At 41.8% G+C, this 25,618-nt stretch overlaps 1 protein-coding gene across 21 annotated transcripts in view; it reads left to right on the forward strand.

Annotated features, from left to right (window-relative positions):
- Cd44 (CD44 molecule (Indian blood group)) overlaps window positions 1–25,618 on the forward strand; it is an 81,908-nt gene that overhangs the window by 25,801 nt on the left and 30,489 nt on the right. For all 21 annotated transcript variants that reach the window (XM_015477779.2, XM_015477772.2, XM_048788581.1 and 18 more), the window contains exons 2-5: window positions 7,453–7,618; window positions 11,555–11,688; window positions 16,836–16,904; window positions 19,509–19,733. In XM_015477779.2, coding sequence (XP_015333265.1) covers window positions 7,453–7,618; window positions 11,555–11,688; window positions 16,836–16,904; window positions 19,509–19,733 — 594 coding nt within the window. The remainder of the gene's footprint in view (window positions 1–7,452; window positions 7,619–11,554; window positions 11,689–16,835; window positions 16,905–19,508; window positions 19,734–25,618) is intronic.

The raw sequence follows: 25,618 nt of genomic DNA on the forward strand, positions 1-25,618 counted from the left end.
TCATTTGGAAGCAGATGCTGAACAATATCTCCTTTCACTAAGTGCCCATCACATGGGCGTCAGGAGATGGGAGCAAGTGACATGGGGGCAGCAGAAAGGCTGCCAGCCTCCTGGACTGGCAGGCCTGGGTGGCAGCAGGGGCTGTAATAGCTTGAAAGAGTCAAAAGATTCCCAGAGGGAGACTTCTGGACTTTGAAGACATCAAACAGATGAAGAACAGAAAGACTTCTTCATGTCCTATTAAGACAGCAGGGCTGTGGCTTTATTGGGATCAACTTGCTCAAACCTCTTATAACAGAGATTTTGGTGGCAAGAGCCCTGGACAAGGAGTCAGGAGTCTGCAGTTATGGTCCCCTGAGGTTCTGCTTTTCTCATAACTGTGTGGGAAACCATGCTCAGTCATTCTTGATTTAATTTTCTCTTGTCTCTCTATTGTTCTTCCTGGCTCTAAACATGGAAGATCTAAGTAGCAATAATGCTTTAAAACATATTTGGCCCTTTCCCTCCCCACGTCTAATCAGAATCAGCTCACTTAGGTTTCTGAGTTGCATCATCTTCCATTTTAGACACAAGTTCAACAAATCAGAAGACAGAAACAGAATCCTGGCTTTTTAATGATCACTCCTATAAAAGTGAAAAATGTGGCGAGCTCACCAGTGCCTGGGGCTGCCACTGCCCAAGAGGTTGGTGTGGCTTGACTCCCAGGAGTCCCATCAAGTTGGATGCAGTCAGCCTAAAGTTGGGTGCCAGGTTCCAGCTCGATCAGCCTGGAGCCTAAACTTGATCTGTCTAGACCTTTGGGTTGGGCAGTAGACATCTCAAAATGTCACAAGGGTAACATGGTGTGGCAACCCAGCGCTGGGCTCACTCTGAATCCCAAGGTCCTCTCCCCATAGCTCTGCCTGACTGTGACTAGAGCACTTAGGCTGTAAATGGCAAGTGGCTTGAGGGCTGTAGCTAGGATTGGACTCTCAATTCCCAAAGACACCATGGGAAGGGCAAAGGGCAGGAACAGAGCAAGGTAGCTGACTTACTGTCGGGAAAGCCAGTGAACATAGGACTGTAGAACTTCTCCCCCTGGGAGAGGGTGGATGTTCCGTTAGTGAAGTTGTTTTCCACTGATCCTCACCAGGCCCTGGGGCGAAGGCCCTGCCCTTGAAGCCTTATGATCCAGAATCAAGGGAAGTCTGTTTTTAAATGATATTCAATAAGCTCAAGTTGTTCTCTCTTGAGCTCTCTTTTAATGATCACCTCCCAACACTTTAAAAACCACGTGGAGAATAGGTGGGGTTCTTCTAGTTTTAGAATCTGTCCCATGCATGAGCTGCCATTGAACACTTATGAAGGGATCAGCCAGACCAGCCTGGTCTGAAACCTGACTCTACCAGGGACCTAACTTGTGACTTCTCCATGAATAGGTTAACTCAAAAGAAAAATGGAGATAATAAAAGTGCCCACTGTGTCTTCACGGGAATAAAATGAGTTATTTAGTGTAAAATGTTGAAAACTTTCAAACCAGAATAGATAATGTCTACACCTACTGATGTTATCACTCCTGGTCTGTGATAAGTGAGCATGGGAATTAGACAAGTCATTGAGTCGCCAGAATGGGTCTGACTCTCACCTTCAAGATAAAGCAACACCTCATCTCCACACACATAGCTGATTCCACAACCAAATTAGGAGGAAGATACCTAATTCTACCTCATCCCTCCTGTGGAGATGACAGACAGGGACCAGGCACATTTGGTTGACTCCTTAGAGAAAAAAATCCTTCATTTAGGACTACTAAGAGAAGTGAGGTTTGGAGAAGTCACCTTCTCTCGTTGGGCACAGTATGGTGGCATGTCTTCTTCCTGAGGTCTTCATAGGGCTTGCACTAGATATATGTAGGGAAGGGACCAGAGAGGCATCCTTCTTTGCCTCCTAAGTCTGCTTGTCCTGTGTGTTTGTGGCGGGGGCGGGGGGGGGCATTCATTCATATTCATTCATTCACTCACTCATCTATTCATTCATTTGTTCTCATTTGCTTGCCCCAGACAGCTATATGGAGTACTGGGTAGATAACGGTAGGAAGAGAGAGATAGTCCTAGCTGTTGTGAAGCCCGCAGGGATTTGCAAAATTCCAGAATCCTTGAATTCCTGATGACCAAAGATAACAATTTGTTATACTCTTTACTGGGTTCCGTCACAGACTTCTTTGAGAAACTCCTGAGACCCAGGGACAGTACGCCATCAAATCACCTGTGCCCATGAGTTCACACACACCCAGTCTTACACACAGTCTCACGGGTTCACATAGCCCTTGAAGACCAGCCTCTGGATTCCAGGTGGAACACCTCTTGTCACCCAGCTCTGTCACTCTCTAGCTGTGTGAATACTTCCACTTGCTTCTTAAGCAAGTTTGGAAAGATGTAGATAATAGCAACCTGAGTGAAAATTACACAATAATTATTTCCTCCTCGAAGATGTTGCTTGTGATTTTCTACCACTTGGGAAATGACTAGACGGGACCAAGAAGCCTATTTCTCACAGGCTCCACAATGTAGGCAAAGTTTTGAAATGTGTGTGGGTGATTTTATTAGTGAGATTTATTTCTCTTGTTCTGAAGCTTAGGGGAAGCTATGTATAAGATTAGTGGTGTTACTGGTCATCTGTGGCTTATCAAGTGATGATAAATTTAAACAGGAGCCAGGATAGAGTTCCAGCTCTCCCACTTGGATGACTTTGGGACGATTTACTTTACCACTTTGGGGCTCAATTTCCTCCTTTCCTAAAAATGGATTTGGGAGTAGTGCCTACCTCATAGAATTTTTATGATATTTGAGTTAGCTAAAGTACTTAAGGCAGATAATAAGTTGCAATATCCATTGGCTCTGTTTATTAAGTGCCAAGCCCCATATCAAGTGTTTAACATATGTCACAAAATAGTCCCTCAAACACTGAGAGGTTGGTATTGTCATTCCATCAAAGAGGAGGCTGAGCATCTGAGGCGTTACGTAACAAACTAGCTGCGAAGGAAAGATCTGAGCCCCCAAAGCATCTTTGGCCAGGTCCCAAGTAAGCTGAACCATCAACCCTCAGTGGGTTCAGTGATGGAATTGGGCTCTATAGGCTGTGGAGTCTGGAAGAGCTCCTTCCCTTGGTCTTCCTGACAGGTCACAAGCCCACCTGGGTGGATGAGACTCCTTGTAATGAGCATTCTGCAGGTTGGGTGTCATTGTGGAGCCTTCCCTCTGAATCTGAAAGTGGCCTCAAAGAGTCAATGTTTCCCATTGGGCCTATTCCATCTCTCAAAGTGTGTGTGGGGGAAGGGGGGCTTGGGACAGATTATTCCTTACATGATTCAAGAGATTTATTGGAGACTAGAGGGTTCAATGGAAAACCTAACTTTATTTCCAGTTGCAGAGGCTTGTTGGAGAGATGCAATCAGCCACTTAACATTCACTTCTTGAGTCAGAGTGGATCCTGAATCCACTCTTTGTTTCTCAGAAGACACATGAAAATATCTCAGGAGTCCTTTCTGCCGTGTTGGCAGCATGGCTCGCACCATTGCCGTGGACACTGCCACCCTATCCAGAGGTGTTTTGTGATCCATGAGGCTCAGATGTTACCCTTACTTTAATGCTACTTAAGTCTTGGGACTATTGTCAGCTATGCCTTGATGAGGTCAGGGTTTTTTAAAAAAAATGGCCTAGCTCAAGGTTAGAGGAGTGGGCAGTGGCAAAGTTTGTGGGCACCTGGAGTTCAGGCTGGTTAGATTTGGTCTTAGCTCCACTCTTATTAACCTCTGTGAACTTAGGTGTTGTTTTTTTTTGTTGTTGTTGTTGTTGTTGTTTTAAATAGCTTCCCTGCTCTGTGCCTTAGTTTCTGTATCTGAAAAATGATGATGAAAATATCGACCACCTCATAGGGTTGTTTAAGGATAAGATGAATTAGTACTTGTAAAATGCTCACAAAAGTGCCTGGTATGTATGTAATAAGTGAATAATAAGTATTAGCTATGATTATTGCTGTTGGTATTGTGAACATCCTTTAGGGTGATAATTTGGGTTTTCATAAGTGTTAAAGAAGCCTGTTGGAACATCTTCCTAAATTGTCAGGGCTTGTGTGATACACAGCCCCGAAGGCTTGGTCCCTTTTTAAGGCAAGAGGGACTTACAGGAAAGGGACTGTGAATGTTCATGACAGTTGACTTCATTTTTACAATTCCTAAAGGTTTGAATGCCATCAGAGTTAGGAGTGGAAACTTCTGGTGAGTTAACATAAATGCAAGCTGTGGGATTTTTCACTTTGCCAAGAATTTCTTCCTGCATTCAGTAGCTCTGTATGGATACCTACAATGTATCAGGCCCTGTTTAAGCCTCAGAGTCTTGCAGAATTGAAGGTTGAGGTTCTCTGTTTCATCCTGTCTCGGCTGGCCACAAGCCTACATACTCGCTTACACGCATATCAGCATGCTCGCCCAATGCATGCCGGTACTGTCTATAAAGTTACATCGGGTGCTACATATGGAACTCAAGGGATTTTACTCAAAAATCTCAGCCTGCATTGATTTCTCTTACATTCACATATTCTGTCTGCCAGGTGGCAAGCTAGAATTGATTTTGATAAGCAAGAAATTGCCATTCAGCTCCAAACCACTGTCTAGCCTCAGACTTTATTTTTAACCTGGGAATGACAGCAGCCACCTGGGCCAGGAGCAGGTAGTTTGTCTCTCCTGGCATCTGACGGAGGCCTCCCCTGGCAGCCTCCCCTCCAAGAAGCTGATTGGGATGTTTTGTTTTTCTTTTGCATGCTGGACAAGGAAAGGCCCCGGAAAGGTTACAGAGTGACAGGTTCCCTTTGTGAGATTGGCCAACTGAGACTCAAGGTGAAAATGTCAGTAAAAACAAATAGTATTTCAAAAGGGCCTGTGCATTTCCTTCCTCCTCATTCTCATTGCCTCATTAGCCAAGTATTGCAGGAGTGGTCTAGGAGGACCCATCAAACCTGATAAGGAACACTCTGCACAAGAGCATATTTTGTATTTTGCTGATTCTGATTTTTTTTTAAATATTTATTTTTTAGTTGTAGCTGGACACAATATCTTTATTTTATTTATTCATTTATTTTTTTATGTGGTGCTAAGGATCGAATTCAGAGTCTCGTATCTGCTAGGTGAGCGCTCTACCACTGAGCCACAACCCCAGCCCTGATGTTTTTTCCTTTAAGCACCCACTTCCTAATGACACGAACAAAAGAAAACACAGTTGACGTTGGCTTATGTCTTTTCAAGTGCCACTTCTTATTTCTTTTACTATTTTCAGAATAAGAAAAGATAATGTAGAATTTTAATAGTTCTCCTGTTTTTAATTTGCTGAACACTGATTTCTAGAGTTTGGAACCTCTTTTCGGCTCTAGCAGGGAGAGCAGTTAGTTGTCACCTATGCAACTCCATAAGAATGACCTTATCCTTCTCATCATGAAGCAACCATTCACATGTGCCTCTCCCTTTCCTATAGCTGGTCTAGTGACATAAAAGGACCTCCACAAAGCAGTTCAAAGCATGCATTTGGTGCTAAACACACCTGGGATTGTTTTCTAGCTCTAACATTTAGTAGCTGGGTGATTTGGGGAAGCTGTTCAATTTTTCTGAGCTTTGGTTTCTTCACCTATAAATAATACATAAAACTCACCTCTCAGAGTTCTGCTGAAGTTGAGGCAACACAGCCCCAAAGGAGCTGGGGACCTAAGGATACTGCTGTGAAAGATCTCTTCCACAGCTGTCAGCTCAGAAAGGCAGGATAAAGCAACTGGGATTCAGGAGAAGCCTATGATTCTAGATGGAAATATTCATTTTATTAGGCAACTCATTTATCTGAACCTCAATTTTCTTATTGATACATAAGTAGAATTTTCCCAACTTTCTTTGGACTTGCCCAAGGGGAAAGCCTGGAGTCTGGCTTGAAGCCAACCTTGTTATTCTATGTCTTAACTAACAGAATGCTGCCCTACGTGGCACCTGGGCATTTGTCCATTGTCTCCTAGAGAAGGACAGGCCCTGAGTCTCAAGGAAGTGCTCAGAAGGAATGGAACCTCACCAGGCCAATTCCAATGACTTCATTTTTCTGGGTGGAGTTTACTCACATGCAGACTGGGGATAATAGACTTCCAAAAGAGTAATGAGTTTTCAATTAAGGCCTTTGAAGTCTTTTGAGATTGTTACAGAATCATGCAGAACCAGGATGATTTCCAGCTCCTGACTGAGATTTCAGAGCAATGTCTACAAAAACTCACAGAATTCTTCATGTTAAACAGTCATTTACCCACTGGAGAGCAGTTGAGCTTCATTTTCAATGCCATTAATTCTTGGGAACAAATAGCAGGCCATGGATCTGTCGCTATATTAAAGATGTGTTTTTGAGGAAATTTCAAGGAGTCGTTCATTCATTTGACAGATAGCTGAGGAACCTCCGCTCTCTGTTGGGCACTGTTATAGATGCTAGAGATACAGCTGCAAACAAGTGAAAGGCCTTTGCTTTTTAGACTGTCACTTCAGGCAGACAAAGGGCCAAATGTCCAAATGGATGAGCATGTTGTTATGCAGACCCCAAAAGCCAGCGGAAGGAGAGGGAGAAGCTGGGGGCTGGTAAGAGTGATCAGGGAAGGACTCCAAAGGAAGGGGTCATAAAATTGAAATCCTGAATGATAAACATGAACCACCCATGTGAATCACTGAGGATGGAACTTTCCCGGCAGAGGGAAAGCAGGTGTGTGTTCTAAGGAGCCAAAGTACCTGAGGGAATTGATGGAAAGCTTTATGCTTAGAGCAGAGCAAGCCATGTTGAGGCTGGAGAAGGAGACAGGAGCCAGAGTGCTTTGGTCTTGCCATGATGAGGACCTTTGTTCTGGGTACAGCCAGAAGGCATTGGAGGTTATGGGTGAGGAGACAATCACACTCGAGTGTGCAATAATGCTCTGAAGGTTAAGGTGAAACAAGATTCCCAAATATAGGACTGTGTATCTAGTACTATTTCCACTGTGCAGCCATATGTGTGTACATATACATACGCATAGGTGTTCCATGTGGGGGTGTGTGTTCATACAGCAAAAGGCTCTGGCTTTCTCAGTGGTACTCTTGTTTTTCTTCATTATTTTCCTCAATTTTGTAAGGTTTCCATGAGTTTGTGTTACTTTAAATCAGATGCTTTAAAAAAAAAAAAACTCTTTTGGGTAGTAACCAATGGGGACCGTAAGCATGATGTGCTTTATTTACCATGTCTCATCTCAAATTTGAACTTATGGAATGTTCCTTTGATGTGCCTGAGTGAATCTTGAAGGCTCTGGTCAGTAGAGATGTTTATTTGAATATTTCCTGAGTCTTCCCTAAAATGAAGCTTCCTATTGTTCATCTATTTTGATGCAAAGTATAGTCTGCAAAAGAACTGACGTTTCTGTTTCATCCTACAGATCTGAATATAACCTGCCGCTACGCAGGTGTATTCCATGTGGAGAAAAACGGTCGCTACAGCATCTCTCGGACGGAGGCACCTGACCTCTGCAAGGCTTTCAACAGTACCCTGCCCACCATGGCCCAGATGCAACAGGCTCTAGCCAAGGGATTTGAGACCTGCAGGTAAGGGACCAGCACCCACCACTGGGAAAGCCAGTGGTCTGGGTCCAGGGGACGGGGCTTAGAACCGAAGGCCCCTCCCCGGCAGCTGAATGGATTATTACCTAACCAGTCAGCCCCACCTATTAATTTGGCCAAGTCCATGTGAAACCAGCCTGACAACTGGAATTTCAAGTCAGCTAAAGACACTTTTGTGAGTCATAGAGAGGGAGGCCTGAGGAAGACGTGAAGGGTCATATCGGTTGGAATCCTCTTGGGTAATGTGCTTCCACAGCGCTCTCCTGGCTTTGAAGAAGCATGCAATATCATTGTCGGAACCACAAGAAAACGTAAACCAAATAACAGTGTTTAAAATAAATATGTGGCTGGTTGAGTCTTGGCCCTGCAAACTTGGCCCAAAGCATGTTTTGCAAACGTGTATGTATGTATGTGTGTGTGTGTGTGTGTGTGTGTGTGTTTATGTTGCTTTGGTTTGAAAAAGTCAATAAATAGCCATGAAATAGTTTAGCACATGTTCCACTAAGATACATCATTATATGCCTCAGGGACCCCAGTGCTCTGTAGAGCTTTCCTCAAATCAGTTTGTTCGTTTGTTCTAAGGTAATCACAACGGGCAGGGGCCTTATTTTTAAAATTATTATGGCAAGGTTGCACACAAAGAGCAAGCCATGGTGACAACCACAGTGGAGTGCCTGGTTTGGTTTAATTTCACTACAAGAGGTCAGAGTAGTGTTAGTAACCCTCTAAAGTTTCCACTCTAGCTTGTGGTTCCGGAAAAGTGGGTCCCCTTTCTCTTCAATGCACACACATACACACAGGCTGCTTTTGCAAAGTCAAGCTACAGTACTTTTTATGAAAACTACTAAGTGTAAGTTAAATGCTGCTGTCCCCTGCCCTTGGGTACAGTCATGCATTCACCTCATGAGAGGTAGCTGAGATTCTTTTCCTAAAATGGAAGGGGAAAATCTTTAGTCTATGATGGTTCTCATATGGTAGCCATTAACCACATGTGCTGATTTCTACTTATATTAATTAAAATTTAAAAATATGAAAACTTCAGTGACTCTGGCTACATTTCAAATGCTCAACTAGCCACAAATGGCAAGTGGTTGTTGTATTGAAGGACACAAATTATATGCAGAACATTTGCATCAGGGAAGAAAGTACTCTCAAGCAGTAACACTCTGAAACAAAGAGCAGATGTATTTGACATCTCTGTGTCTATACAGAGCTAAGTCTGGAGAATGTAAAAGGAGCAGAGGGAGGAAGATTTCTCCTATACCTACGGAAACTGAGATGAAAGAAGACCAATTAGAAAATCCATTTATTGGATACCCAAGGTTAATTGTTTGAATTTGGCTTTGACTAGGCCACTAGGCTAAGAAAGTGGATTTAGTAAGTTGCACTTTGACTGTGAAATATAGACAAGTCTTTTGAGAGATGGAGAGGTGGTCTCATATGCTGAAACCAAGAGGAGATCTTGTTGTCAGGGCCATCAGGGAGTGCCGAGGTGCTGGGAGCCCTGCTACATCTTCCACTTAGTCTTTAAACCATGCTGTGGATTGATTTTACTACCCTGCTTTATGAATAAAGAACTGAGGCTTAGGTAAATTCCTCAGCTTTTCCTGAATCACACAGCTTGCACAGGAGTCAGGATTTGGTCTCCTTAGTCTGAGCCCAGGACAAGATTTTAGTGATCAAGCTTTCCTGAGGGGAAGAGGGGAGTTAAGTATGCTGTACTGATTTGCTGAACATTTCTTTCCTCCTTGTGCATCTCTCTCTCTCTCTCTCTCTCTCTTTCACACACACACACACACACACACACACACACACACCAATTTTAATATCCTCAGCTTGTATATAGTGCACCACATAAAAATCACAGATAGCCAGGCATGGTGGTGCACGCCTGTAATCCCAGCAGCTCAGGAGGCTGAGGCAGGAGGATTGCAAGTTCAAAGTCAGCATCAGCAACTTAATCAATTTAGTGAGACCCTGTCTCTAAATAAAATACAAAAAGGGCTGGGGATGTGACTCGGTGGTTAAGCACCGCTGAGTTCAATCCCCAGTATCAAAAAAAAAAAAAAAATCACAGACAACATGATATGAGAAAATATCAGTAATAATTTACAAAACAAGTGTGTGTTCTAGAACATTAGTGTTGTACTTCCTTGTCAATGTGACATGATGCGGTAGGGTGAGGTGGGGAGGTAGGTTCACCAAGGAGTATTATTTAGCAAAAAGAAAAAAGTAAAACCAAGCCAAAGAAATAGATCATTTCACCTGTCACTAGTATTAAGTGTTGCAAAACTTCTTTCCATAATTTCACTCAGATAGCTCTGAATCAGACACCTGCCACAGGACAGATAGCAGAGTCTCACGGGTAAGAATAAAACCTCAGCAGCTACTCTTCTTTCACTTGCCCCGCCCTGATCAGTAGCAACACTCAGATACATGAAAACCTATTAACATTTAATTGTGACACTCCCCCTCCCCAGCTAAGAAAACTTTGGGAAAATCAGTCTGTTGGTTCAGAGGAGGAATTAGTCATGCGAGCTATCGTTGCAACATAGACGTAATGAGCTCTGTGTGCTTAGAAACTTCCAACTCACACACATTTCCATGGATCTTGCAGGGCCACGCACTCTGTGCTGTTGCCCCTGGCAGGAAAGATTAAAGGATCTGCACAGAGCCTTTTAGTCAGCGCTGCATTTTCAGAAACCTGCTGGATTTAGCTTCTCCCTCTCTGCCCTCCCGCTGCCATCATTCCCTCCCTTGAAAATGGCATGTTCTTATTTTTTGAGTCATTTGCTATTTGGGGGAAAGAAAAAAAAAACTTGTGTCATGAGTATGTAGCCACTAGCATGTTGCTAGAAGAGGCTGGGCACTGCATGCTGTAATGAAAGGGCCTCCAGCAGCACATAACATGCTTCCAGAGACACCTTGGAAGGGGGAGAAGGGTTAAACATCCCCTCCCACCACCACCCCTTTGCTGTGTTGAAATGTTCTCTAACTAAATGAGCCATTGCTACCTACTTCCTTAATTGCTCTTTCTCTCATTTTAATGATGGTCAATTTATTTCCACTGGCAATGGAATTGTGCACAGGATCCTCAGGAGACCATATGCTATGCAACTGGCATATGAACAAGGGTTTATGTTTAGAATAATGGAGTGTGAAGTGAGGGACTCTCAGGATAAGGTCAAGCTGGGAAAGAAGAATGGTGGAGAGGAAGTAAGGCAGATATGAAATCTGTGCCCTGAAATGAAGAGCCAACCCTTCCTGTATCATAGGAGTGGTATTTTTAGGTCTTTTCTGAAAAATATAATGGTCATCGAGTGCCAGAGTGAATCTCTTATCACTTTTCTGGGACTCAGTTTCCTTCTGCTTGTTCCAACCAACTTGACCACAAGTTTTGTTTGGAACTACTGTTTATTTTTTTCTTTCATGAATTTTATTTATTTGGAAAGAAAAATAGCTGGGGATGGTGCACATGCCTGTAATCTCAGCAGCTCAGGAGGCTGAGGCAGGAGGATTGTGAGTTCAAAGCCAGTGTCAGCAACTTAGCAAGGCCCTAAGCAACTCAGTGAGACCCTGTCTTTAAATAAAATTTATAAAAGGGCTGGCGATGTGGTTCAGTGGTAAAGCATCCCTGGGTTCAATCCCTGGTCCAAAAAAAAAGAAAACAGAAAAAGAAAAAGTAAAGGCTGTTCATGGATCTGTAAATAAGATAACTTTGTTTCTGTTAGTCTGGTTGATCTCTTTTACTCTACTGTGATGTTATTATGGGATTTCACATAACTCAGTTGTTGAAACCTCTAACATCCCTAGGGTTGAATTGAAAGAAATGCTACACTGCATTAAATGTCATTTGATGGGATATTATGAAATTCCCACAGCAGCCATGCAGGCCAGTAACCTCTTGCTTTTCCGTGGAAGGTACGGGTTCATACAAGGCCATGTGGTGATTCCCCGGATCCATCCCAATGCCATCTGTGCAGCAAACAACACAGGAGTGTACATCCTCACCTCCAACACCTCTCACTACGACACGTATTGCTTCAACGCTTCAGGTTGGTTCTACGTGCACCATCTCTGTGTGGCCTGTGGCAGCATGGTTGGATGACAGCAGTTCAGTGTCACCGTATGTGGGGATTTATGTAGCTTCTATCATATAGCAGGCGCTCACTGACTATCTCTACAGCAGAGAGAAGGTGCTAAGTTGGGGAGGCAAATAATGAACACATAAATATTAAATACTTACTATGAACGCAGAATGCTGTAAGTGCTCAAAAAGAAAGCAAAGTAAAATAAAAGGTTAAAAAGTGATAGGAATGCTTTTATTTATTTTTTTTTAACCGAGTAGGTGCATTTAGGAGCCCTGATCAAAGTGATGCATGAAGCCATTGTCAGAAGGGGCAGCCAGTGCAAAGCCAGGTATGCAGGAGCATCCTGTCCTGTTCCAAGGACATCGAGGAGGCCAAGGTGGCTAAAGTCCAGTGATCGGAAGGGTGAATGCCAGGGAATACAGTCAGAGGGGTCGGCAGGGGCCAGCTCATGAAGGGTGATTCATTCAGTGTAAAGGGAAAGTCATTGATCTAATAGTGGGGTGCAAACCAAATGGTTTAGCTGAGAATATTTATTATATATGGGACTGAGAGGAAGCTAAGAGAGTGCATGATTGACCATCCACCTTCTTGAATGTCACTTACCCAACAGTTGACACAACTACACAACTAGAGAATAAGAAAGTTAAATGAAGGTGTAGATGCTGGTCGGCTCCCCATCTATGCAACTCTTCCAACCCCTAGCCCAGAAATTCGTGCTCACACATCTAATTCAAGCCCCAGAAAAATCAAACAATTCTATGTATTATGAGTCTTCAGGGTCTTTTGAGAAGGATCATTTCCATAAATGTCAAATATTTCAATGCCAACAATCAGAAGTCTGACTTCTCAAACTGAGCCTTCTGTTCCACCTGAAGGTTTGAAGCTACATTAAAGGAAAAGGTGAAGCTTCGAGGTAAACATGACACATCTTCATGAAGTGTCAGTTTTCTATAAAGGTGAGAAGGGGATGCTAAATTAGCTCTAAAGTGACTTAAAACATTAACTATATGAAAAAATATAGATATAATCTACGGTAGTAGAATATAAAATCTGCATGAAATTTTAAGGGCCATTGCAGTCATTGTGGGGTTGCATCAGGGGCTGGCATCAGGCTGTGCCACCCACCTATTATTGCAGGACCTTGAAGGATCCGCATGAGGAGTCAGAGAGGAAATCTAGAATTTAGGGGAAAGGAAAAAGTACACAGTGGGTAGTAAAAACAGAGTATGTGAAGTTGGTGAATTCTGCCTATATAGGTTACTACAACTACAATATAGGTTACTACAACTATGGAGAGACACTCAAAACGATGAGAAGAAAGCTGTAGAACATTGACTCCTCTCTGTTGCATGGATAGAGGACCCAAAAAGAGTTTGATCAAAAGGGGAAAAGTCCAATGGAGGCTAGACAGTATGTGGCCCATGCCTGGAATGTCTAAGGCTATCCTAATGAACACAACCACATGGGGATAAACAGGAGCTCCATGCCCAGCCAATGTGGGGACTGCTTGATCCATCTTGGCATGAGAAGTGAGATAAAGGGACTGGTCAAGTGCAAGGGCTGGCATGGGCCTGCAGACTCCAAGCCTCTGGGCACTGCTTGCTGCTTCTCCTTGCTGTGACCAGGAAATATATTTAGTGAAGTATGTAGTTGTGTTTCATTTTCTCTTGCCTGTTTTACAAGTCCATGTCACCTTGGTTAAGGTTTTGAGACTCTTCATTCAAAAAGGCAAAAGCTCATGCTGTTTTCTGGGTCTGGAATCAAAGCCCTGTAGGCAGAGATGGATGAGGCTTTTCTCCTTGCCTTTAATTTTGCCCACGATGTTGGGTTCATTCCCAAAGCCAGGGTCAATAGCATTGATTAGCTTTTCTCTCCTTAGAGAGGGGGATGTTAATTCACTTGAAAAACTTTAAACTAGAGATGTATTTCATACCCAAATGGCTCTATTAAAGGAGCAAAATTAGAAGTAATGGTTTTCTTTTTCTCTATTTTCCTAATTAACTCAATGTGGTTTTGCTTTTTGCAGTACTGGGGATTGAACCCAGGGCTTGGCTCATGCCAAGCAAACACTCAACCACTGAGCTACATCCACAGCCCAACTGACTCAGTGTTGATAGGCTTCTAAGTTTTAAGTTTAAAGAGAATATTTATTGATTTTTTTTCAGCTGTCTGTACTCAGTACTGCTTGGGAGAGTGGGGATAGGAAGAACCAGAGGCTGTATTTCTGTCATGTTTCTCTTGGCCCTTTTCATGCAATGGAGCCTAAGTTTCTGAAAACACAGCCCACCAGGAAGCCCACCTTAGTTTCTAACAAATCCCTGGGTTCAGGGACACCTCAGCGGCTAACTCTCCCAGCTGAGCAGAGCTCATTAAGCAGAATGAAAAGCTGTCTAATGAGGTCCCATGATCTGACATGGGAGCATGAATATATTAATTGGACATTTAGGTCACCATCCATCACAGTATACTTGCTAGAGTTGATGTTCTTTATCAAAGTTTAGGTGAAATGGAGCATGAAGGGGGTCTATGTGAGCACACACTGTCACCATTCACAGAATGGTTAGTGGTCTTGACATGCCCCATCCCATTTCAATGTATCTCTAGGAGATTCTCAGTGTGCCCCTCTCATCTGCCATTGTGTCTGAATTGAGGGGACGATGCTGCATCCCTGGCATAAAACATCCATAATCCAAAACCCATTTCTGGGCATCTGCAGCATACAAATACCAAAATCATCCCAAAGATGGGACCATTCTCTGGCAGCATCTCCAAGATAAACAGGATGGAAGCCCCACAAATCGCCCAAGTTGGCTACATGATCGTATTTTCAAATAAGAAAATTTTGGAGGATTTTTTTCATATTGTAAAGAGCTAAAGAAATAGTACTATCTTCTCCTATAACTTTGTGAATTGCTCAGGAAAAGGGACAGAAATGTGTTCGTTTGTTCTTTATCTCCATATTTTTTTTAATGACTTGGCATAGAAGTGTCAAGCAAATACTGACAAATAATTAATGAACACCTGTACCTGTAATTTCCTTTAACATTTCTTATGGCATACCATTCAGAGTATATCTACACACTTCTTGACCTGCTCATATTTGCAAACCATTTGGGGGAGTTACCATCTTTGGTATGCTTCCTGGGAGAATGGACCTTTGGGAAATTATATTGGTGGTTTTTGCCTTTTTTTATTAATTGATCAAAAATTTATTAAGTGCTTTTCTGTTCCCATCACACGTAACTATTTTGGCCAAGACAGATAAGATTACTCCTCAGGATGGGAGTGTGGCTCAGTGGTAAAGTACTTACCTAACATGTACGAGACCCTGGGTTCCATCTGCAGCGACGCCCCCCCACCCCCACACTTACTAGTCATCTTTTGGAGCTTATAAATTCCTATGGGCAGTGGTAGCAGAAGATAGGGGCCATGGTAAGATCCACCATGGACTGCCATCAGGTAAAACGAGAGAGATAATTTTAGACAATGGTGAACAAGAAGAATAAATTAAAGCAAGATGATACACGTTGGGGTGTGTGGAAGTGACGAAAGGCTGGTTTAAATTAGTTGGTAAGGAATGACCCTACCAAGGAGGTGACCTTTCCCTTTGAAGAATCTGCTAGTTATTTTCACGATGAGACCAAAGATATGGTCAGGTAAAAGATATTCCCTTTACTTGTGGGAAAAGGATGTCAGAGATACTGGGAAGCAACCAATTCCTGTTTTGCCTAACTCTTGTTTTGCCTAATGCTGAGTATCCAACAACTTATGGCAAGATACTTAAAATGCTTGTGATAGCAGCTCTCCTTGTGACAGCAGTCTGTCTACCTCCATTCCCCCATGCACAAATGCATGCATGCATGCATCCATCCATCCATCCATCCCTCCCTCTCTCCCTTTTCCTTCTTGTTTGTCAAGAAGCAACTCCAGAAGAAACCAACCATACAGATATACTGCCATATTACATTTAAGCAAATGCATGTGTGCTCAAACACACACACATGCATACAGACACACACACACATACTATGAAAGCTGTAATGCACAAATAAATCCAAACTTCCTTTAACAGCAAAACCAGTTCAAAGCTCTCTGAATTTTTAGGGGCCAATACAAGGTATGACATGCATGAATGGGATGGTGGGTTAGGCTCTCTGCAGCCTGCTTATAGGACTCCAAGGATGGCATGCAGGTAGAACTTCAATGCCTGTTTTCCAAAGGTTTCAGACAATGCTGTTCAGAGGGTTTCCCAGCAATATCTGTGGATGATCAGACAGCCCAGAAATCTTGAAGAAGGGTTGGGAAAGGAGAAGATAAATGGAGAACAAAAGAAAAACAATTCAGGGGTGCCCATGATGAGATATGCCAAGACAATATTCATAAGAGTTATTCTGGGTGCCTATGTCCAAGATGGCTGACCTCAGCTGAGACGCAGTCTATACGGATTAGGTACTTAGGAAGACCAGTTAAATTCATGAAGTAATAAAGTACTTAATTAATAAAGTAATTAGTATATTAATAATAATTAATACCAAGACTAGAAATTAATTGGTTTTAAAATATTTTGATCAGGCAATTTCCTTATTGACTCTTTTAATCTGCAGATCAACGTGGTGTTCATGCTAACCGTGTGTCTGCCATGTTTTTCCATCATTTCTATTGGTGCCTGAGATTACAAATAATTTTCTCATGATAGTTTATATGTTTCTTTGTTTTTTAAAAACTTTTACAGGATCCCACATTACTTTTACAGTAGAAAAATTTTAAAATCTTCTTTAGTATATATATATCACTAGAGAAGGACCCATGTCTGTCTTGTTCACAATTAAACCCTCAGCCTTCCATAGTGGCTGATACAGAAAACACAGATTTTTTTAATAAATAAAATTGTTGGAGAGAGGTAATAAGTTTTCAGGACCTTATGAAATTAAACAAAAATGGAAAGTACACCACAAAGGGCAGAGAACTTTCTAGCAAAATACCAAGTTTCACAAAAAGAAAATCACTTAGGATAAATTTAATAAAATCCCATTCTTACTATATAGAAATGGAGTCAATTTTACTAGTGACTTTTTAGAATTTTCATGCTTTTTTTCCCCCCTACTTCCCAGCTCCACTCGACGAAGATTGTACATCAGTCACAGACCTGCCCAATTCCTTTGATGGCATAGTTACCATAAGTAAGTCTCTCTTCTCATCTTGAGTTTTCTCTTTCTTGGGAAGGGCATCCGGTGTGTTCTCTATGGTTTATATTTGAATAGAATATTAGTCATTTCCCTAGGGCTGGGGAAGGTTGGCTCTGATTCAGGGTTCCTTCCCCTTTTGGTTTATCCTGAAGCAGTGTTCCTCAATCTTCAGTCATTTGGAAACCACTTTCACATTCTGGACGCATATCTCTAAGTACTACACAGCACTCTCACTTTACCTGATATATATTTTTTTAATTTATTTGACCTATTCTCTTCTACTTAAAATATATTTGTATTTATTTATTTAAAAATAAATTTATTTATTTAAAAAGAATAAAAGCTAGTTAGCAAATGGAAAACCCACACCACTTGTCATAAATAGAAGATAACCTTAAAAATAAATTTAAACATAAGTAACATTAAATAATATTTTAAAGTTCCAGCTGCTGACACCCGAATCCTTCTCTTATAAAGAAGGATTAAGAAGTGTCAGGGACAGGGGCATTCGGGCTCCAAAATGTAAATTTTATGTTCGCTATCACTCAAGTTTTGAAAGATAATTACAAAGGGTTAAAACTTCCTGATATGTGTTGTGGCATTATTTATACCATGCCCACTCCCAATCATCTTGATTATCTGCAGAAGTATGTATATGGGACTTTTAAAAGCAAAAAAAAAAAAAAATCTTAACCAGAACTTTTTAATATCTCAACCCATTAACCCTGATCATACTGTACCTGGGATTCATTTCTTTGGTAAGTAGCACAGTGTTGAGGAAATCTGCTTTCTGCTTGCTCAGAGCCACGGTGCTTGGGCTTGGTGGTAGTAGTGGTGGGTGATGGGCATCTTCCTGGACCATACAAATTCAGCCTCCCCTGTTATGTAAAGAATCTGTCTTTGGCCTGTGCCTTGTTGCAGGAAGGGTAGCCTCACACAGCAATAGTACAATGTGAGATGTGTTAGATCAATTGGGCCAGTTTGACATCTTACTTCCTTAACCACCTGGCTGACAATAGAGGAATGCCTTACTTTTTCTGAGCCTCAATTTTCTCTTATGTATAATCGAATGACATGCAAAGATTGTCATAAAACTTAAGAAATACATTTATTGTGTGCCTGGTCCATAGTAAATGCACAATAAATACCTTGATTCCCACAGATCCCTTTCAAAGCCCAGATTTGTACATGTTTGATCAGTGGTATATTTGAATATGTCCCCTCAAAAGTTCACATGTGGGAAACAATCCCCAAATTTGTATGTTAATGGTATTTGGAGATGGGGTCTTTGAGAAATAATTAGGATTAGATGGAGGGGGTCAAGAGAATGGGCCCCCAGGAAGGTGAGGCCTCGATAGTTTTATAAGAACAGGAAGAGAGACCTGAGCTAGCACACTGCTCTGAATCATTACTGGGTAATACCCTCTGCCATATTAGGATACAAGAAGAAGCCCCTCACAAGATGCTGTGAACCATGTTCATATTCATGAACATGGACTTCCTAGCCTTTAGAACTGTGAGCCAAATAATCTTCTATTCTTTATAAATTACCTGTTCTGAAGTATCTTGTTACAGTTACAGAAAATGGCCTTAGATGGTCTTTGTATTTCCTCAGATCATCTACAGAGATTATCAGGGAGACTGAGATTTGGGAATTTTTTTTTCATAGTTCCACTTGAGCAAGGTAGATAGTGGACAAAAGGAAACTTCAGTTGCACTGATGCAATTCAGCAGAAAATAATTTCTGCTAAATGCACATGCATGTAGTGAGTGGCCCAGACTTGAAGGCAGCACATATTTAAAGCAGGAACAATGAATAAATTCATCTGAACTTTTCCCCCCTCTAGTCCATTCTAGCCATTTACTTGTTTAAACCAAAGATTTAGATCTTTATGTACGTCCGTGTTTGTTAACATCAAGGTCAAATTTCACAGAGGATGGCAGAGCCTCTGTCAATATTTAGACACACTGATTTCCTAGCTTAGAGTGGAGGTTTGCTTCAACTGACAAAATTTGCCCTTTAGAAAGAAAATCTGTTCCTTCATGGGTTTGCAACCATGCCTTCCTTGTGGAGGTTACTAGTCTGCTATTTCAAATCTTTTCTGGAAATGGATAGAGTTAATAACAACACACTATACACAACCTTCAGAAGGCAGAGTCAGAAACCAGGTAGGGAATTATCATTTATAGAGCATTCATTTATTTTGAATACTGTGCTGAATGCTTTACTCACAATGTCATAAGGCTCGTGATAATTCTACCCAGAAGGTGACATTGCACTTGCTTTAGAAATGAGGACTTAAGCTCACAATTGTGCCTCATCCAGAGCTACATGAAGCTGGGATTCAAATATGAGGGTTCCCCAGAACCTCTTCTTTCTCCTGCTCATTTCCAGGCTGTGTGGGATGGGGTGCAGGGAGAGCAGAGAAGAATGTACTTTCTGGGTGCAACCCCCCATGTCTCCTCACCAGATAGAAAGGTATCCATCCTACAAAAGAAGAGTTTCAAAGCCACTGTGCTATATGACAATTCAGTCTTTCTTCAAGACTCAAAAAATATCAGCTGTAAAGTTCTCAAAGTGCCCTTCTCTCTCCCAAGCCATTGTCAACCGCGATGGGACCCGCTACAGCAAGAAAGGCGAATACAGGACGCACGAGGAAGACATCAACCCCAGCCAACCTATGGACGAGGACATGAGCAGCGGCTCCTCCAGCGAAAGGAGCACTTCAGGGGGTTACACCATCTTCCACACCCACCTGCCCACTTCACAACCGTCCACAGACCAAGAGGACGCCGGGGTCTCCGAGAACAACCCCACCACCAGTAAGGAGGAGGAGCCCTTCTGCTTCCCAGTAGCAATTCCTTGGCAACACACCTGGGATCTCCTGAGCCATATTCCCTTGAGTTTTGATTTTCTTTTGTCTCAGACATGGAGGCGGTGGTGACGTCATTGGGGCGGTGGGTGGCCGTGCTGGTCCATGCTCTATATGCCTCGACAACCACAGCCTGCAATTGTCTGTCTGTCTACAACTATGTGTTTCTTACCTTGGAGTAAGAAGTGCCACGGGAAGTGTTTTAGAAGACCCCCCCACCACCCTCCCTGATGCTCTGATCTCTGGGGATATAGTTAGGGTTCAAACCCGATACAGAAACAACTTTTGGTTTTGCTTCTTTCTTCTTATTCACTGTAGATACGATTGTTTCCATAAAGGTGGGAGTGCCGAGAACGAATACCATTCCATAGGCTCCTTTTTCTACCTAAATGTATATCATATTTACAGTCATTCATGGTGTGATATTAATTCGTAATCATCAATTGTGATTTGCTAAACAATTCCTTTGCTTTGGGTCTAAGGAGGAGTTTTATGATCAAATTATATCAGCTTCAGAGTTTAGATGCCAGCCTGCGGGGAAGGTCCTTAATGCTTACCTGGTGTGTGGGTCGTTCATTACTTAAGACCATAAGAGAGGACAGATGCAAGTGCTGCATTTGGTGGCTCTGGTCTCATGCCATTGGCTGCAGTTCTATTGCACATCCTCTCTCTCGTTTTTCACTTTCCTCTGTCCCCCTCTGATTTGTTTTCAACAGGTTTCCAGATGGGCTCTGCTCCTGTGGGAATTATTCATACTTAAATAGTGCAACTGGGTCTTGGGTGGATTTCCTAATATGGTGCCGATTGATTTCTCTTTTCCTGGCTTCAGCTCTTGAGGGGTGACACTCCGGCCTCCAGACAGTGTGGCAGAAATATACTTGTTTGTCAATACTCAAGATGAGGTCCTTTCTATCCCTTATCACCCAGAGGCCAGGGAAGTTTCCACATGGCTCTGATTTAATTTAAGGTTATTTGCACAATGGCATTTTTAAATTTCTGTTAGAAACTTGTTGAGAGAGTGATGCAAGTAGGTCTGGGGTTCTGGTTATTCCCGGCAGATTCTTTGAAGCATCTCAAAAAGTGCATCTATTCAAATTTCCCATGCGTTCCTGGGCCTGGGCTCTCTGAAGATGGCACCTATCTTCTTAAGTATGTTTTTCCTGTGGTTTTGTTTGTGGTTCTATGGGCAACACTTCTCAAGACAGACATCTGGAAACCATAGTGCCACGAGCTGCCTGCTGCTTCCTGGGTGCCTTGCCTTTATTTTAATATTTTTTTAGCACTGGGGATTGAACCCAGGGACACTACACCAACCAAGCTACACCCCCAGCTCTTTTAATTTTTTTTTTCTTTTGAGACAGGATCTTGCTAAGTGGCTGAGGCTGGCCTTGAACTTGCGATCCTCCTGTTCCAGCCTCTGGAGTAGGGGATCACAGGCACTCGCCCAGCACCAGGCTGGTTGCTGGCCTTTTTAACATCACTTTGTTGTTACGGTGCACAGTTCTGTTAGACACTGGCAAATACAATAATTAGGGGTGTCAGCAGGAAGTAGAACAGTTCTAAAGTCCTATTTCCCACCAAAGAAGAAAATCCTGACAAAATACATCTTGTGGGGATGAGATGAGCCCTCCACCCCCTTGTGCTTTAGAAAAGGCAATTATCACATTTTTATTAGCATCTTTTCTAAGTTAGTCAGTCAGCAAATGTGTTTCGAGGACCTACTATGTGCAGTGTCTATTCTAATGCTTGGGATCCAATGGTAAAAACCCTAGAAAGTAATATTGAAAAGAATAAGTTTGAGTGAGATTTTCATTTATTCAACCAAGATTTGGAGTCTGCGCCAGACACTGCTTTGGTTACTGGGGCTCAATGTTAGTCCTTCCTTGATGGATGCAACATGCTAGTTCAGATATTAAGGAAAAGAAAAACATACTTAAGAGAATAATTATGTTTTCCTCCTTACAGAGCACATAGCTGTTTCTTTTAATAGTTCAGGACAGAAGAGAGAAACCAATTTGTCCATGTGGGTGAGTCCAGAGCTAAGTGGAGAATTATTGAAGTGTTCTAGGATTCACTAAGGCCAACCGCAGCTCCAAGAGATTAATCCATGCAAAGAAGGATATCAAAACAAAGACAAGAAAACAGAACAAACAAAAGCCGGGTGGGAACTTGAATGCAGACTGTGGCATACTGGGAAGAGTTAACAATGCTGAGCTCCTAAGTAGAATCAGATTTTCTGAGTCCAGGAAGGAGATTCCCTGGCCTTATCACGGTTGGACTGAGCTGGGCCATAGCCAGAGGCAGTGTCTGCAGATCCTCCCTAATGCATGCAGGGAGGCAGAGGTCAAGAGGAGGGCTGGCTGGGGATGTGGAAGCTGCCTGTCTTTGGCTTGACTGCTTCATTCCTTCTTAAGGGTGCTTAGTGGGTGGCAAAGGGAAAGCTAACAAGACCAACCATTTACACGGCTCTGGACTTCCCGTGGGCTGTTTATCATAATTGTTATTTTTGGAAGAGCCCTCCTGGAGATGTGTCAATCGGTGCCTTCCTATTGGTGATTGGAACTTTCTGGAATCAAGAAACCAAAACTAATTCAGGAAGCCAACTCCTGCTTTGGAAGTCTCAATTTCCTTGTCTTCTGGGTGTCAAACAAGTAATTTTTTTTTTCTTTTGGTTTGGCATGGCGTACTTGGGTGGGGCAAATTGGAAAGTGCTGGCGAGGCTGTAGCTGTTTTCATCTTTCCCTCTCATACGACTCCTTTCAGGAAGATGAAAATAATGCCTATTTCTATCTTGCTCTTGTATATTCATTTCCTTTGTTGCTATTTTTTTCCTGGTGTACTGTAGGGTGAAAGTGGCAGGAACTAAGCTATTTTCATAAAGTTACTGAGGTGAGAACAGGGTGTCTATGGGCTTTCTAAGGGATGCTCAGGTTTACTGGGGGCATAATAAGGGAAATTGGCTCCTATCTCTCTGCTTTCTGTTCTGAACTAATGTGTCCTTTATAGCATGGACCATGTTGTGCCTGTTATAGGAATTTGGCATGTATAACACCAAAGTTTATAATGAGAAGGTATTCAGGAACCACTTGAAACAACGCACAAAATGTTGAGTGTTTATGTATAGGGTCACTTTTTTGAAGGAAGAGGCCTTAATTTGTATCACATTTTCAACATTTGAAATATGTCTTAATAATCTCAGCTGGTTTATGTATTTGTCCTGATGATTTTTACCTTTCTGTTTTTATGGAGAAACATTTTGGACTCAAGTCCAAGTTGAGAGTCAAGTGAGAGATTTTTAAATTACAAGATGCTACTGTTATCCTTTTTCTAATTTGAGTTCAAAATCTTTAACTTTGACATTTTTGCTTCTTGTCTGGAAACACGGACTGAACTGAATCCAAAGTGACAGAAAGTGATGAGTGGATACTTGAGAAAGTTTGATGTGATTTCAATACTTGGAACACACACCCTTCGTGATATTCTTGCTCAAGTATAAAGTGTGGTCTGAGTTTGATGTGTATGGGTAGAGCTTTGAAGTCCCAGTTGTTGTCACAAGCTGGGTGTGTTGCTAGATAGATCCAAATGATATATGCAAGCATCTCCAAAGATACTCCAAAGGTGAATGAATGAAAGCAACTTTATGTCATGCTGCATTGAAGACCTTCTAGCATATTGCATGGTCCAGTCACCCAGTCAAGAAAAAAACAAATCTCTTGCCATTGCAGTATTAAGCTGTGGCTTGATTTTTGCTCTAATCATTATTATAGGAGGTTCAATTGGGAGATTGAGAAGCACTGGATTGATACCCATACAAATTTGCATTTCTGATGTTGTTCTAAGATGTTGGGAGATGTTAGAAAGAAGGCCAGAAAGATTAAAAAAAAAAAAAAACACACCTCAATATCTCTTCTTTAATCTTCATTCTATAAGAGATACAGATGTTTGATATAGAATGGAGAGTAAACTCTGACAGAGAGAATCTCACTCAACAATGTTTTCATAATCGATCCAGTTACCTCCACTGTGCACTCAAACAGCCGTGCATCAGCTCAGAAGAGAAGTAATTGGATATGGTCCTGGTTTGGTAATTCACAGCCTAAGACTCAGGATCTCACAACAACAGCAGCCACAGGTAAATCGCTATGTCTTTTGCTCATCGATAGTCTTGAATGCCAGGTCTTTTAATGATAAGAAAAAAAATATCCATTATCATGCCCAAGTGTCCCACTGAGGGTCCCTCAGCATCACTAGTGAGAGCAGGATCTGCTGCTGTTTCCCTTGTCACAGAAGCCAATAGCTCTGGGGATATGACAAGATCCCCTAAATACCTAATTTGTTCTTTTTATGGCATCATGTATGTAGAATCAAAATTATTTTTCCTTCAGATGCTTTGATTATGCGATTCATTGAGAAAAATATCTTCTAGGAAAAAAGTCTATTGGAAGATGCACACCTTTATTTCCTGCTGACCCAGTTATCACAGTTAGTAGTAAAAGAGGGAACCATGATTTACACCTGGAAAGGGCAGGCCCTGGACCACTTGTTTGGATACTTCAAACCTTTACTGTAAGGTAGAAAATGATGTGGTTCTACATCAGAGTCTAGGTCGCCTACAGGTTCTTGGAGGTTTGCCTATGATTTCTAAATTCCTGCAAAGTATTTTGAAGTGGGAGCTTCAGGGAGAAAGGTTTTGTCTATAACAATGGCGGGGGTTTAGAAGCATATCTCCATTTATTAGCTTTTGCTGATGGAGAATATGATCATATTTCAAAATAAGCAGACATCCTCTCCGCAAAAGGGAAGAAATAAAAATAGAAAGATGATACTTCACATTTGCTTTTAAGACGAATAAACTATATCTTTTACTTCTATAAATAATCACTTATGACAACAGTGCTATGTTATGTTATTATGTTATGGTTCCATGTCACACTGATTAGGATATGTTGGGGTCAGGTGGGAAAGAGATTGCAGCACACTGAAAAGGCCATTTTTTAATGTTTACAGTGTTGACCTTTGCAGAAAAAAAAAATAGTGTGAAGGAAAAGGTCTTCTTTGGCTGTGTTTCTTTTGGGATCATTTCTGGGCTTTCTTGAAATCTGAAAAAAGAAATCTCACTTGTCTTTTGTATTTGGGATTTTAATGATGGTTTCAGCCTCTCTGCTTGAACTTGTTCTCAATTTTTTGTCGCCTCTTATCCAATATTCTTCCGTTGCACGTCACGGTGGCAGAAATGTCAGTCTTTGGAAATTTTCAAGTCAAGATTCTTGCTTCTGGTTTTATCAGTGGGTCACTTTGTCTCTTTTCCTGTGTTGCTATACTATTTTCAACTCAAATGGGACTAAAAATGGACTGTTCTGCTTTGTAAAATAATAGTGTTGATATAAAATAAATGACTCTGGGCAAGGTTCCCAGGGGATTTGGAGTCTCCATGGAGAAAGTGAAAGACATCTTCTTCAGTCTCCTACTTTACATGTTCTCTTTTCCTGTGTTTTGGATTCCTGGGATTATATCTGGCAGAAATATCATACCCTAAATTCTTGGAGAATGATATTGGTTAGCCAAGATAGAGTGTATGGAAGATTAAGGGGCTAGGACTCTAAAGACCTGGGGTGTAGAATCATAAACGCTCAGATTTGGAGAGGATCTTAAATAGTCTGGTTCAATCAGCATTTCTAATCATTTAATTACTTACACAACTTTCCTGCCAAGTGATCTTCCTTATCATGGGGAACAAAGCTCCTCTTGAAGAAGTTCATTGTTGGATAGTTCAGATTATTCCATTAAATCTAAAGGAAGCTGTAGCATGGGTGTTGGAAGAACACCCATCTCCCT

Source organism: Marmota marmota, unplaced genomic scaffold (assembly GCF_001458135.2).
Source record: "Marmota marmota marmota unplaced genomic scaffold, marMar, whole genome shotgun sequence".
Classification (NCBI taxonomy): domain Eukaryota; kingdom Metazoa; phylum Chordata; class Mammalia; order Rodentia; family Sciuridae; genus Marmota; species Marmota marmota.